The sequence below is a fragment of the Rhincodon typus genome, chromosome 17 (assembly GCF_021869965.1).
Source record: "Rhincodon typus isolate 14 chromosome 17, sRhiTyp1.1, whole genome shotgun sequence".
Classification (NCBI taxonomy): Eukaryota; Metazoa; Chordata; class Chondrichthyes; order Orectolobiformes; family Rhincodontidae; genus Rhincodon; species Rhincodon typus.
This window is the reverse complement of record NC_063348.1, coordinates 16,365,260-16,381,788: the sequence shown is the minus strand read 5'-3', so window position 1 is coordinate 16,381,788 and position 16,529 is coordinate 16,365,260. Positions and strand designations below refer to the sequence as shown.

At 40.9% G+C, this 16,529-nt stretch overlaps 1 protein-coding gene across 1 annotated transcript in view; it reads right to left on the bottom strand.

Annotated features, from left to right (window-relative positions):
* LOC125485268 (anoctamin-9-like) overlaps window positions 1–16,529 on the bottom strand; it is a 191,555-nt gene that overhangs the window by 85,021 nt on the left and 90,005 nt on the right. The window contains exons 8-9 of the mRNA XM_048607302.1: window positions 4,340–4,400; window positions 2,989–3,071 (exon numbers count right to left, since the gene is read on the bottom strand). Of these exons, the coding sequence (XP_048463259.1) occupies window positions 2,989–3,071; window positions 4,340–4,400 (144 nt within the window). The remainder of the gene's footprint in view (window positions 1–2,988; window positions 3,072–4,339; window positions 4,401–16,529) is intronic.

Below are 16,529 nucleotides of genomic sequence, written 5' to 3'. Positions count from 1 at the left end.
ATGACAGCAAAGGCAATAGCTTTGGCACTTTTATTGTCTGGGTCCACGTTAACTGTACAAACCTAACAGCTTTCCTACTCAGGGCAACCGTGGAATTCACAAATACATTTGTGGGGCTGCCAAGTGAGAAGTGCTGCACAGGCCATCAGTTAGGCTTTAAAAAGGTGCTGATAGCTAATAGATTCAGTGCAATTATGATCTTCAGTGCCACAAGCATTGTGCCTCCTCTGAAGTCTATCAGCTGCAGATCTGCTTGCAGGAAGTGGCAGGTGAAGACGATGGCTTCCCTAGTTGTACAAAGATATCTCCTGTACTTTTGTTCATTCATCTAGAGGTGACAGTAATTCTTTTCTGTACACCCTTTCTTAGTAGAGTGGTTGACAATGCTGGTTCACCTCTTCAACTGTTCCTTGCTGATCCACAGATGAGGCCTCCGGAAACTTATGCTTCAGAATCTGCTGTTTATGCTGTTTCCTTCTTCGCTTCCTTCTTGTTCTTCTTCTTCACAGTCTTAACAATGCTAAGACTGGTGTGGGATCATGTTTGCAACATCTGGTATACAGAGCTGAATTTTGTGGCTTTTTGGCTCAGTGCATGTCACATCGAGTTTTTGAGGGATTCTTCCAGCAAGACATAGCGAGCTTTCTCACCGAATCTTACCAAACTCACCACACTAATTGCCATTTCTGCCTTATGGCATCTATCAGTTCAATTTCTTTCCCACGTACAATTCCTGGAACAATTCGTCATTCACCAGATATCCTGCAACTGACCGACATATGTAACGTAGGTGTCTTTTTTAAAAGGCTATTCTGCACCAGACAAGCACTGCTGGTCCAGGGCTGCCCTGTGCAGTTCCTAACATTTGCCCCAGACATGGCAGACAGGAATCAGTGCTCCGCTCCCCCTTTTCAGACAGAACCCTGGTGCTCCTGCTAGATGTGGTGGCACAAGTGCAGAATGTCCACTTTACCCCAGGAGATGCAATGGCGACCACATCACAATACTTTCCAGCCCTGTTCAAGCTTGTCACCCATATTCAAGCAATGCTAGCTGGCTGGAAGAATGGCACACAGATGACAATCTGCACACCCCAGATCCCCAGAGGCAATGTGAACCTCAAAGGTTTCCACTCCATCCATGTACAGCTGGTGGGCAGTCATAAAAAGCTGTTTTTTTAGGTATGAACAAAATTTGCAGGGATCTGCCGTGATTATTTTGCCCTGAGGTAATACAAGCACCGCTCTGAATCAATCAAAATAAGTGAGTCCCATGCATAGATCAGCAAAGTTGTGGAGAACACCATAGCACAGATCAGTACAGCAATGTAAAGTCAAGGTTAAGGCCTTCCTATTAAAGGGACCAAGTAGGATGATATACACAATGTGCCTAGACATTCTTTGCAGCATCATTACACTCATGCTTGAGTCAAACTGCTCTATTTTCTTTGTAATCATGGTCAATATGTTTTTATGACCTGTGGGTTCATCAAATAGTTTCTGCTACTCTTCGATAATTCTCCTTTTCCTTGTCAACCCCCGGGGTACAGCTCAGCAGATCTTGGTAGCAATTGTACACTTGTGAATAGTCTGCCATGAGCATTAGATCAACAAATTGCCTGACTGGTCCCAAGTACAAACATCTAAGTTGCTTCATTGTAAGTTTGAATTGTCTGACAGTGTCCTCTTAGAAGAATTCTGCTCTTCTGTGGTTCATTATTTGCAACGTCTTTGGAAGCTGATTCTATGTATGAATGCTTAGTCTATGGAAGCAGATACAATTTGGCCATGATGCAGTAACAATATGGCATATCTTTATGAAGAAGATAGTTATGTGACTGTGTTGGGTGTCAAATGGATTTTTGATATTTAAATGTGTCATCAGTCTCTGGAAAGATGCTATTTCCTTATCTCCAATGGCTATGAGTGCCAAGCATTTGCTGATCTCCAGGTATTCTTTTCTGCAGTTATTAGCTCAGAAGTCTGTGGAGGTCTACCTCCCCATCTCTCCTTTTCAGTCAGGTTCTGGACTCTCTTTTTGAAAGGCAGAAAGAGAAAACTTAATCTAAAATCACATATTCAGTCAATAATTGTAGTGCATTTGGTAGATATCTATTGGTAGAAGCAGAGAATTAAAAAACAGTGGGGGTGAGTGACAGTGATGGATGTACAGTTAAACTGTGAAAAATGATGTGGAAGAAAGGTAGGCGCACCTACAGTGTAATTGAGCATGAGTGTGATGTGATAGAGTAGGCTTGACGTCTAAGAGTGGCTAGAGATAGGTGTGAGGTTGATGCGTACGGTAGGCTATAAGTGAACATTGAACTGGATTGAACACTTTCCTGACTTGCTTAGGCCATTAAAGCACTCCCTTACTGACTCCTGAAACATTGGAACAACACTCCTGTTTCCAACCTCCTGGCCTCCTTCAGCCATGCTTTATGTGACAACACTAGATTTCCATTGTTGGGACCAGTATCTCTAATTAGCGCCTCACAGACCCAGCAGTATATCAATGAAGACTGACATGGGCACAGTCTTTAAGCATCCCAAATCCATTGTTACACTTTGTTTTCTTTTGCCTCCAATACCAAACTCCTGCGAGTTGAATTTTTTTTCTTGTATCACCTTCGCTTTTCAGTCTGTGCCCCCACCAATCATAGATCTAGAATACAGGCTAGTGGGATTTTTAAATTGGCCCTATCGATTATTCAACTGAAATTAAATCATGTGAGTCCTCACCATGCTCATTTTCACACAATCAATTAAAAATCCAGAAGTAAAAGGATAATGACCTGGTTGTGTTAAATGTCATTGACAAAGAAGCTTACTTCAGGATTTTCAATGTATTATCGAACCCATTATCATCATCTAAATACTTCTTCAAGTTAGTATCAGGGTCATAATCATAAGATATCACATTTTTAAAAACTGTGCTTTAATGTTATTGCACTTATCCACCAGTGAGCAAATCAGTTAAGGTTATTACCTCATCCTCATCCCAGTGGAACAAATCCCACTCGCTGACAACTTTTATTCGGGTTCGTTTCCACAGCTCCAAAAACACAGTGGCTACAATTTAAGAGAGAGATATTTGCTGAGATTGCCAGCACTTCATTCTTTAACTATAAATAATATTATCATGCTAAAGTACAATCAGTACAATTTTAAAAGGGTGGGTTTAATTTTGTAGTTTTGTAAAAATTTGTTGCTCAAATTCCCAAAGCAAATACATTTGGAATTTAATGTTATAACAAGCTGTACAGGCCAAAATGATCCCAGTCTATGGTGAGTTGGTTGATCTTAACTGCGGCAGTAGAGTCATAGAGTCATGTAGCATGGAAACAGACCCTTCTGTCCAACTAGACCATGCCAACCATATTCCCAAACCAAACTAGTCCCACTTACCTACATTTGGCCTATATCCCTCCAAACCTTTCCTATTCATGTACTTATCCAAATGTCTTTTAAATGCTGTAACTGTATCTGCATCTGCCACTTCCTTTAGCAGTTCATTCCACATACAAAGCAGTCTCTGTGTAAAAAAGTTGCTCCTCATGACCTTTTTAAATATTTCTCCTCTCACCTTGAAAATATGCCCCCTAGTTTTGAACTTCAGTTTGAAAGGGGAGGAAGGAAATCAACAATGATTTTGTTCACTGACACTATACTTTTCCCTCTGCTAAGAAGGGTAAAATATATGATACCTAAATAAGAACTGTCTCAGGCTCATAGTAATCCTGAGTTTCTTCAACAGTTCCTCCCAATACGACGACCTTCACTATCTAGATGGACAAGGGAAACAGGCACATGCAAACAAAATCACTTCCAAGTTCCTTATAAAAGCAAAGTCTCAACTTGAACATATATCACAGTCATTTCACTGTCACTGGGTCAAAATCCTAAATGTTTCTGTTTAACACCATTGAGGAAGTACTTCCATCATATTGGAGTGCAACAGTTCAAGAAGAAGGGCAATTAGGGTGGGCAATAACTATCAAAACTGCTAGAAATGCCCATGTACCAAGAGTTTTAAAAACACTGAATTATCAGTTGCCGCTCATCATCCACGTTTATTTACCAGGAATGAATATTGCCATAGGTAGCAGGGGATTTCTTCAAGGTGAACCCAAAAAGATTTACATAATGTTGCTGTCAAGATATTTCATAACTTTTTTAATGTTAGTAACCCATGTAAAATTTAATCTTGTATATTATACACAGTCTCCTTCACCTATAATCTCATTAATCATGTATCTATTTTAAACTCAGTACCAGGCTTTAATTTTGCAAATAAAAACAAAATTAATAAGGTAATGTTGTATAAGGAGAGTACCTACCCCAGATTCCCATAAACATAGCAAAGAAAACTGTTATTTCTTGATCAAACAGTTGTGTAATCTGCATGAAAAGAATGAGAAGTATTTGATCATCAGCAGCAGTGGACACTTGCAACAGCATATATTATGTCTTACACACTGACTCTCTATTTGTAAATTTTCCCTTAGCTATACTGAATCAGTAAGTGTAAAGTTACTTCCTGCTAGCTAAGCATATTGTCATTTCAACATCATAAGCACTTTGAGGTTCCTCCACCTGCTCTCCCATCAATCCCTCCACCTTTGAACAGTTCCAATGATGTAGGTATAGTATTCACTTGGTTAATGGAATTCTCAATTGTAAATCACCTAATGATGGGATCCAGGCATACTCCAAAATATCAATTTATTGTGACCCTGACGTTCCTCACTTTTTCAACACATTCAGTTATTGTACTGAAAAAACATCAAAGGAGTTGTATTTTAATATATTTCACTTCCTTTACACCATTTTTGTGTTAAGTGCAAATTTCCAGGAACTTTTAACAGAGAGGCTTCCTGGGTATTGTTACAGTTTTAAATATAGTCTAACAGCTACTAAGCATTTCAAATGGTGGACTTTAGATGTCTTAGTGGGAAAGTGTTGTAAATTGTTGTTAAGGAGATTGAAAGAGCGGACTTCAAAATTCTTAATACAATCATGCAGAGGCAACATGGGAAATCATGTTTGACAGCTTTATTAGAAACCTTTGAGGAAGTAACAAGCAATGTAGATAAAGAGAAACCAGTTTATACACTGTACTTAGATTTTCAGAAAACGTTTACAAGGTGCCACATTAAAGACTATTATGAAGAAAACGAATAGTGAGTAATGTATTATAACACAAGATTGTTTAGCTGATAGAAAGCAGAAAATGGGTATAAATGGTTAGTTTTCAGGTTGGCAGGATCTGTCAAGTGGTATGACATGGCGATCAATGATGGAGTTTCAATTATTTAGAATCTATACAAATGTCTTAGATTGAATATATGTTGCTAAATTTGCTGACAATACAAAGGTATGCTAGTGAGTAAATTGTGAAGAGGACAGAAGTCTGCAAACTGTTTCAAATCAAGGTGAGAGGAATGCACTATCTCTCTGAAGTTCCACTACTCCAATAGACACAATATATGTTAAAAATAGTTTTACCCAGTTATTGATATGGCCAATTATACATGCTAATCTATGTCTTTCAGAATACAAAACCACTAAAGAGGTTCCTTTAATAAACAGTGAAAGTACTGACTTATTGTAAAACTACACTTATTCAATAAATATGTAGTTTATTAACACAATTTGAAATATGGCAGTTTGAATATATATCCCTTGCAACACACATGGCAGTTACAAAAAAAAAATATTTCTCTGCAGAGGTCAACTGTGCTAAAATACTACATTCATGAAAAACATGATAAGATAGGAAATATTCCATATGGCTTTTGGTTTGGCATCCTCGTACATGTAGACAGATATAACTGGCATAGATGGCTATCATTAAATATATGCAGTTATTACTGGGATCTTTCAGTTGAGCAGTTTATCTGAAAATTGGTTAGTGGAATTATTTCAGAAACGTCTCAGTGAGAGAGCTGCAACAGTTTTTTTTCCAACAGTCACACTGGAATAATAGAAAATGCTCAAAACAGGTGGAAGAGGATGATTTGAGTGGCTTCTGTCAGCATGCTACACACCAAGTGAACTCCAATCAATATCAAATAGCCCTCATTCTGGACAGTCATAAACTCAGATATGTGACTTCCAGCAAAAAAGTTCAAATTGTTCGCTTAAAATCTGTGGCCTCTCATTAGGATCTTTAAACAAAAGTTTCCAAATCAAGTCCATACCTCCTCTTTCAAATCATTGAACTTTCATAATCCTATGAACATGAGTACTTAGAATATATTAATAATGGAAACACTCTCATAACACCCCCACTCTTGCAGAAATGAAATGCAATAATGAAACACAATGTATTGTGGACAAAAGAAGCAAAAATATAGAAAAAAAACTACCTTTACACAATCATTCTCATTTACTCTTTATATCTAACTAATATAGTTGTGGTTACAAAATTAGATGAGTGATAGAAAACTGAAAGTAACAGTCGATGGATTATTTTTCGGCTACAGGAAGTTTTATGATGGAATTCCCCAGGGATCAGTTTTGGGACTTCTGCTTTTCTTGATTTATGTTAGTAATCCAGATCTTGGTGTGCAGGGAACAGCTGCAAATTTTGCAGATGACATAAGAGTTGGAAGAAATATAAAATGTGAGGAGGACAGTGTGGAACTCCAAAAGGACATTGACAAGTTAGTGGAGTTGATTCATATGCGGTTGATGAAGTACAATGCGTAAAAGTGTGAAGTGATGCACTTTGGTAGGAAGAACATTGAAAAAGACAATAATAAGTACATGGTTCAATTCTAAAGGGGATGCAGGTGCAGAGGGACCTGGGTGCAGTTGTACACAGCTCAGTGAAGATGGCAGGACAAATAGAGAGCAGTTAATAAAGCATACAGTATCCTTGGTTTGATGAATAGGGGCATTGAGTAAAAGAACACTAAGTAAAGTTGAACTTGTATAAGACACTTGTTAGTTCTCAGCTGGAGTATTGTCTACAGTTGAGGTTGCCACATGACAAGAAAGATGTAAATGCAGAGCAAAGAGAGTGCAGAAGCAATTTACAGGAATAGTTCCAGGAATGAGAAACTCTAGTTATGGGGATATGTTGAAGAAGTTGGGGTTGTTTTCCTTGAAAAGAGTGCTAAGAGCAGATTTGATGGGGCTGTTCAAAAACCATGAGCAGACTGGATGGAGTAGATCAAGAGAAGCTTTTCTACCCACAAAGGGAACAAGAATGAGAAGGCATAAATTTAAAGTGCTGTGCAAAAGAAGCAAGGATGATATGAAAAAAACCTTTTCACTGAACAAGTAGTTAAGGTATCCACTGCTTGGAAGAGTGATAAAGGTAGGTTCAATTAAGACATTCAAGAGGGCATTAGATGATTATTTGGATAGAAGTAGTGTCCAAGGGATAAAGCCAGAGATTGACAATAAGTAATGATGCTCATCTGAACAACTGGTGCAGTCACGATGGGTCAAATGGCCCTCCGTGTATTGTAATAATTCTGTGATATGCCTCATACCATGTTGGCATTCAGATAATTCGAAGCATGGCTAAGTTCTAGATCAACAATCAGGAATTATGTTGTTTATTCCCTCAATGTCAATCTCAATTTCCTACCTTATCATTGCAAAACAACTTGTGCTGCATTAATTGAAGTAAGGCTATGTTGCCCAGCAATGGCAGGGTGCTGATAACGTAGGTTCAATCCTCCAATTTTCAATCCAGTTTACTGAGTATCTCCGACAAATCTGCCTGATGTAGTGACTGTGCATTTGTGCAATCAACACCATGGTCTGATCTTCTGCTTAGGCCTGAGAAAGTGCTGGCAGTCTTCTGAGTTCCAGCGACCTGGGGCATTACTTACTCACACAGCGGAGAAGGGCAGGTGATGTACCCATCAGAATTTGGCCTTAAATCTAATCTAGGAAGAGAACATACCAAGGTGAAATTCTCTGAGTTGGTGAAGGGTGCGGGCCAAACCTTTGCCAGTGCTTTCTTTGAGGGATTTGTGGCTTCTTCCTCAGAAGTGAACAGGAACTGATCAGGTGAGGGGCTGGTGTCTTCAGTGTGGAGATTATGCAGATGCCACTAGTACCTGCATAAGAGCAGAGAAGCTCTTAGTTGTGCAATAGGGGTAGCAGCTTGAACATCTGTAGACACAAACAATGGAGCAGCAAATTTTGAAGTGCACTTCCTGACATGTAGCATTTGAAGTGGGCGTAGCTGGGGTTTAAATATGAAGCTAATGGTATGGCCGGTGCAAGGTCTCAGCAGCAGTGAGCATTTCCATTATGAAGCAGCATGATCGAATATGAAAAACACCATACAGCCTGTATCATAATTAATGAGATAAATAGCAAAAGAGTGTTTGAGAAAAGCCAGCATTGGCGATTGCAGGAAATCCTTCCTGAAACTCCCTGGGAATAACACTTAATCAAAAGTGGGAAGGTTCAGCCAAATGTTTCAAGTTATTAAGTCTGCAATGTTTTGCTTACCAATCTTTCAATATATTCTGCAAGTTTCAACGATTGATGCACATGCACCCTGTAGTGGTTGTAACAAGGTCAGCCAGGTGGACCTCATAGAAAAAAACCAAAACAACTGCGGATGCTGTAAATCAGAAACAAAAACAGAAGTTGCTGATAAAGCTCAGCAGGTCTGGCAGCAACTGTGAAGAGAAATCAGAGCTAACGTTTCGGGTCCAGTGACCGTTCTGAGGAAGGGGTCTTGGTGATAGAATACTGGCCTCCGTGGAGATATTTCGCACCCCCGCACCCCCTTCCCCACCTCTTACTCCATCTTCCTTGTCCTTCTGTTCCTGCAGGCTCTTTAGAATTGTGTCATCAAGTCTATATTGCCTTTTCCTATACCTTTAGTTAAAATGCATCAATTCACATTTCTCCATGTTAGATTCCATTTGTCCTTTACCTGACCATTCTGTTAGCCCATCTGAGTACTGTTGCAGACAATTTATATCACCCTCATTGCTTGTAACTCTTTTATGTTTGGTACCATTGGCAGGTTTTGAAATTCTACTTAATAGCAACCCATGTGATAACAAGGCCTGGTGTGTAGGGATGGGGGAAAGCATGGGGAAAGGTGCTCAAGTCCTAAAATTGATTAACTCAATCTTGAGTCCAGAAGGCTGTAGAGTTTCCAAGCAGAATATGAGGTGCTGTCCTTCCAGTGTGCGCTCAGCAACAAGGCTGAGACAGAGATATTGGCCAGGGAACAAGGTGGTGTATTGAAGTGGCAAGCAACTGGAAGCTCAGGGTTTTTCTTGCGGACAGAATGTAGGTGTTCTACGAAGCAGTCACCCAGTCTACACTCCGTTCCCCAACGTAGCGGAGACCACATTGTGAGCAGCTAATACAGTGTTTCTCCAAGGATGCATTGCAGCATCTTTGCTAACTTTATAATAAAAACCTGCAGACTCAATCCAGCACTGCAATTGCTCTGCCATGGCAATTAATGAGACAGAGGCTCTTACTTTTAATTTACTACTATTTTTTCAGGCCACCAGGGCATCTGGGCAGTTTTAGTCAGAGAAATTATCCTGCAAGTAACAAATGGCTTCTTTCATAGAGTAACCAAATTCCACCACCCCAGTAGAAGCCAAAAGCTTTGTGGATCACTTGAATGTCTGAGAGTACAGTGCATCATGACTGTATTCACAAGGCTTAGTAGGAGCAACTGAGCACCTGCTGCTAAATGTTTACTCTCCAAGGCCCAGTGTATCTTCACCCAGGTCATATCATCATTTGCTGCTGCACGGCACATCAGAGGACAGATTCAGTTATGCGTTGTTATTAACTTCAGTGGCAGCACTTCAATTTTACATTTGCCAGACCAGATGACAATAAAGTAGATCTCTTTAGTTTGGCAGGACATTATCAGGAATCATCATCCCCCATTGCGAAGTCGTCTGAAGGGTAATATAAGTGGGAGCTTTGACATCAATAGTGTAAAAGGAGTGGAGAATCGGCAAAACTCAAAGCAACAATAATTTAAAATGAATGAAGGCAGAGAACCAGCTTACTAAAGGAGTAAGAATCTTCAATACCAATAGTTGAAAAGGAGGCAAATAGTAGCTTTGATCACAGGTAATGAAAATGAAATTGAATATTCAATGATATTGAATAATTACTTTGATATTTTTACCAGGGAAGCTAGCAATGTGGGTATGACGGTAGAGGAGTAGGCTTTGGCAAAGACTCCGAAAAGATGTTTTGCTAGTGGGTTGTAAATAGTTGTGCTGTAAACTATCTGCTTACTTCTGAGATAAGAACTAATTAGCATTCTTACCCAGATGCAATATTTTACATTGCCGAGGAAAAGAGGGCAGAGGAAGCCATTTTTGAAATCAGATTACATGCTTCCTTACAAATCAGTAAATACATCATGGAGTGATTATCCATAATAGCAAAATGCTCACATACACATAGCCCATGATGTCAGCTGACTGTAACAGACTACAGGAAGCATTTGTATGCACATGAACCTTTGACCAGGTGGGGATGAAGGGTCTGGAGAGGCTTTCATGAAGTTAGGGCTGATACTGGCAAACTGGGACTTCCCTTCATTGCTGTGTCTGTGGAGTAGGTCTCCTCACCTGTCACTCCTTCACTTAGCTCACCCTGCTACCTGGCACTCTCCAGCACACTCTCCTCACTGGCAGAGGATTTATTCTGGGAGCTGCGTAACACTGTGCATGGCTGTGTATGGACCAGGGCTGCTGCTTCACGTGTTCTCCTCCCCCCACCTCCGCTGCTGCTCCCTGTCTACATTGCAAGTGAAGAAGGAGTAATCCACCCCTTTGCCCAAGTGTCAAAATGGCTAAAGAAATGGCTGCCAACACATGAGCAGATGAAGCTGGTGATGTCAACTGCCCAGAACTCTGTTCCTGCATGTACACACTCATTGTTCCACCTGGTAGTGTGTTCACCATACAACACAGACAGATAGCAGTTAGTTTGGATCTACAGCCATCTGAGAGACACTGTGCACGAGACAGAAAGACAGCCAAAGATATAAGCATGGCTCTAAGTCTATTGCCAAGGATCTTTAACTGGATGTCCAGCAACCAGTCTAAGATCACTCTCAGCTCCCACTGGCTTGCTTCCTTTCTACTATCTCAGTCTGGTAACTTCAGATTCCAGAGCTGATTTTCACTGATGGGTTACATTGGATATTCCTTTCCCTCTAGCAAAATTTGATGCCTTTTACAAATCCTCACATGGTCTCATCCATTTTATGTATTGTTTACCATGCATATAATGGATGAGACCACATGACTGGATTCAAGGGAGGTGATGGCCTAGTGGTATTATCACTGGACTGTTAATCCAGAGACCCAGATAATGTCCTGGGGACCTGGGTTCAAATCCTACCACTACAGATGGTTGAATTTTAATTCAATAAAAAAAAATCTGGAATTAAGAGGCAAAGATGCATGCATCGTAACAGCTTCCAAAATATCTGATGCAGACCTCCAAAATCTAGCACCAACGGTCATATACAATTTGACCATACATGGAATGAACGCCTTTTCTGTTGAAAACTCTGCACATTGATGAATGGATATTGTCACAGCAAGGTAGGTGCAGTCAATAAACCCTGCACCTGGGGAAAACCAGCAATGGTGAGAATCCCATTGTCCAGACTATTGCTTTCTCATCTCAAGGTAAGGATAGCTCTGATCTGGAGAAAATGACATCAGTTACATCCACAATCCATTTGTGGACTCAGGATTTGAAGATACCATGCGGGTCTTCAGTTGCTCCTTGAAATGAGGCACTGGCTTAAAAATCCAAAGCAGTTGTAACTTCAGTGGCCTCTGGGATTGGATGGCTTCCCAGCCCTTCTGAGCAAAAGTCCTGCTCCAGCAGATGATTCAACTGAATGGTGATGGCCCAAGAAATCCTTATCTGTGTCAACACTGATTTTCTGAGAGCTGTAGAAAATAACAGTGAGGCCTGTACTTGTGGGATCTCATAATTCCCCTCCACCTCCTTGTGGAATTTTTGCCTGCTGCCTCTCCCTCTAGAGCCTGTGCAGCAGTCACTGAAGATGCTGTTCTTGCTGACAGCATCAAAATTGTTCTCTCATTCATCGTTTTCTTCTGATTTGAAGCAACACTTCAAGGACTCCTGACACCGTGATGTCCATGTCAGAAGCATGAACAGATAATTTGTGAGCATTTCAAAAAAAAATGTCCTTTCATTCATGGTATGCCTAAGACCTCACATCAATCATAAAGAAGTATATATTATGTCCTGACACTGTGTGCCATGGATGCTGTGTGAAGAGGTCAATGGCCTACCTTGCTGAGGAGATCAGATGTGTAAGCTTATCCAAATGTATATTGCACATCCAAAGTGTTCATGCTACATTCGCAAGAGCGAAAATCTGGCAGTAAGCCACATCTGTCCAAAAAAAAAAGTGGCTCTTGAATATCACAAACCAGATCCTGCAATATTACAGTTCAATATGCAAAGGTGACAGCTCTGAAGGATTGTCTTCCAATGAAAGCCATGGAATGCATTTCAGAAGTACTATGTCCCATGTGACTCTTTCAAGTTAACCTCTAATTAAGCTGTTTAGCTGATCTGACAAGGAAGCAGTTAGTGCAGATGATTTAATAATATTGATTGTTTGCGGTCACAATTTGTAATCTTCATTCTTGAACAATGAATAATTTGCCAATGCAGTCAATTTAATGTCTGATGGATGGCATTACCGAAAAAGTGGATGCACGATTAATAAAACTGACCCCAGCAATTAAATTAATAAAAAATAACTCTATCCCCAAAGAAAAAGAAAAGTTATTTAATCCACCCACTCTGCAAGCATGTTAACCATTATCCAGCATTATTGCGTAGTTGACTTTGGATTGAAGGTCATGAGGTTTCAACTTTGTGTCCTTGTGAGTGATGTATAAACTCTACCTGAGATGCAGAATGATTCAAACCATCCTTAATGCCCCTTTTATGCTGCTGCCCCTGTTCTGTTGATGATCTTTTAGCTTTCCCTTGTTTAAATTCAACCCCTTTACATGAATTTTAATGTCTTCAATCTTCCCCATTTTGAATTGCCATGTCCATGTTAGCCATACATTCTCCAAATATGAACGAGAAATGAGAATGTAAAAAAGAAACTTTCTCATAGCCTTCCATTCCCTACTTTTCTCTGCGATTCCACCCTTCTTTCTTAAATTTACCCCTTTTATTATAAGCATTACCTCAGTGTCCCAGTCCAATGAAGTCTGTACCTAGGTGTGAATCACCCACTTGGCCCGAGAATCTATGGACTGGCCCCTAATAACACCACTGACCATTATCATTCAAACACCCAGGACAGACCTGGCCCACTTTCAGACTGACTGTGTGGCCAGCCCTGACTGCGAAGGGGCCAGTCCTTAGATTAATGTCTCCACAGCACCCCGAATAAAGTACTTGTAATATCTGGATGAGTTGTACTTGAGCTACAGGACTAATCATGGTCTAAACTCTGGAATGCAAAGACATAGATCCCCAGACTCTGGTAAGACCAAGTGTCTGACTGACTATCACCAACGCTGTGGACTGGAATCAGATAAACCCTTGAGTGACCATATCTGTACCCCATATTGACCATACTCTCCCTCGACTCCACTGAGGACTGCTCTCTGGTGGCTTTCAGACAATGCTATTTGATTGGAGCACATGCACTGTGTTTGCCACAAAAGCTGCTGGCACGTACTGTCAGTGTGAGATTGACATAGCATGGTGTGCCATATAGTTTTGACTGTTCAGTGCTCCAAACCATAGGTTTAACTGACCGGCTCATATTTCCTGGGTTTATTTGTACACCCTCCTTGAACAAGGGTGTCAAATATAACATTTATTTTCTTGCAACTGAAAGGGAGTTAAAAAGCTGCACATGGGGATAAAATATGCATCAATTGTGATGAGAAATGAGAAGAGAGATGTTGGGGCAGTAGACTAAAGAAGGGAGGTTTAGAGGTGTGGAAGGTAGTTGGTGCATGTTAGGAGAGTTGTAGATGCATTTACACCAAATAGAGTATGAACTGTAATTATATAAACTAATATAAAATTACCCAAAATATATGAAGATTTAATTGCCAGCGTTAGTTTAAAACAATGAAGATGGGTAAAATAGGAAGATGCATTATGGTAGCATGATATCTTTGACTGCTCTTGTGAAGTGTTCTGGCACCTTTCTGCACTGTTCAGCAACTCTTAAAGGTGTTGGGAGATAGTATTAGCTTTGTGCAGATACCACAACTAACGTGTGTTCAGCTTAAGTGAAAGACAGAAAACTCGCTGTCTTGTTCTTCTTGGAAAAAAGTCTTGCAATTCTTCTTTAAAGAAGGCAACAGAGTTTTTGCTGCCTGCTCCTCTTATTTAGTACCTGTGTGTAAGCACTTTTGAACCCTGAAGCAGCTTTGCAATGATGTCATGAGCTGCTTCTCACTGGGTATAAGTATCGTTATGTGGGAATTAACAGAAAAGAGGAAACAAAAATGGAGAATTAAGCAGTCTAGCTACTTTATGCAATAGGCTTTCAATAATGTAACAGTAAGATTAGAGCTTGGTATTATAGTGATTGTAATGAGGAGACAGCTGGGCTGACCTCATAGAATATGAATTCCCTGATGTGGGCTGTCAACCAGGTCCAATCAGGGAGCCCTGGCTGACAGATATAAACAGGAGTGTCAGAGGTTTTGCTCACTCTGACAGCTGGCTCTGAGGAGGCCAGACCAGTATCAGGTACTATGCACGCGTAAATGATGGGTCATTTAATAACAGGATACTGGCCAGTGTGGAGTTATTTCACTCGTCTCAGTCCTTAATGACCTATCTGATATCACTAAACTGTGACCACTGGTTCTGGACACCCATGTTATTGGGAACATACTTCTTGTGTTTACCTTGTCTAGTCCTGTTAGAATTTGAGGTTTCTCATAAGAACATAAAAACATAAGAATTAGGAGCAAGAGCAGACCATCTGGCCCTTTGAGCCTGCTCTGCCATTCAATAAGATCACGGCTGATCTTTCACAAACTCAGCTCCACTTACCCACCTGCTCACCATAAGCTTTAATTTCTTTGGTCAAAAATCTATCTTTGCCTTAATAACATTCGACTGAGATCTTAAAAACATTTTATGAGATCCCTCCTCATTCCTCTAAACACAGTGAATATATTTCTAACTGATCCAGTCTCTCTTCATTCGTGAATCCTGCCATTCCAAAAATCAGTCTTGTAAACCGCTGTTGTACTGCCTCCACAGCCAGAACACCCTCCCTCAGAGAAGGAGACCAAAACTGCACACAATACTTCAGGTGTGCTCTCACCAAGGCCCTATACAAGTGCAGTAAGACATCCTTGTTCCTGTACTCAAATCCTCTCACTATGAAGGCTAACATACCATTTGCCTACTTCACTGTCTGCTGCACCTGTAGGCTTACTTCCAGTGACTGGTACACAAGGACAACCTAGTCTCATGCGCCTCCTCCTTTCTTAATCTATCACATTCAGATGATAATCTGCCATCCTATTTCTGATACCAAAGTAGATTACCTCAATTTACCCACATTAGACCTCAGTTGGCATGCATTTATCAATTAAAACTCTGCCTCCTAGACACCGCTCCCCAGCATAACAGATGATAACAGCTCAATGAGGAACATAAGCATGCCATTTGGGAGCATATTCTCACGATTTCCATGCACTGACAACTCCATGGATGGGTGAGGGAGTAATGCTACAGGCCACTAGCAATCACAGAAATGCCAGAGACCAGGCACTTGCTCAACCCAGGCAGGACAGGACTCTCGTACTTGACAATGAGGGATGTCATCCAGATGCACAGGAAAAAGCAGACATACAAGAGACACTTGCCCTCATAGCAGACAAGCTGGAGCGATGCAGCAAGTTCTACAATGCACTGCCCAACACTGCTCAGACATTGCAGCATTGCAGGCAGTCCTGCTAATGTCTGTTTGCCCCTATACTCAGGTTGGCAGCTGCCATGCAGAGACAGGCTCAGCACTCTCAGGATGCTGCTGGAGAATCACTAATACCTGCATTCCATTACACCAGGCATTGGTCCTCAGGATTGAAGGCAGGGCGAGAACTGAGTGGGGAGCCTGTTCCAATTGACTCTCCTCAAAAGACTGGGCACTGCTAGGAGGCACCTAACCAGACGAAGAGTCACACACAAGCACCTCGTCAGTTTTCAGTAAGGAGACCGCAGGGATGGCCGGGCCTTCCACCTCCACTCTATCTGCCCCTTTCCAATCGTTGGAAATACCATCCTGTGGCAAGGAGACCGTCAGCATGTCAGGTTCATCCAGACCAAATTGCTCCAGAGTGGCCTGACCAAAACCTCCAGGGTCAATGGACTCCAATATGATGCAGGCTCCCTCCACCACATTTGCAGAGCAGGGTAGCTCAGGGCACATGGGGATGATAGCTAACAATTTTATGTAAATAGAGATAGTAGGAACTGCAGATGCTGGAGAATCCGAGACAACAAGGT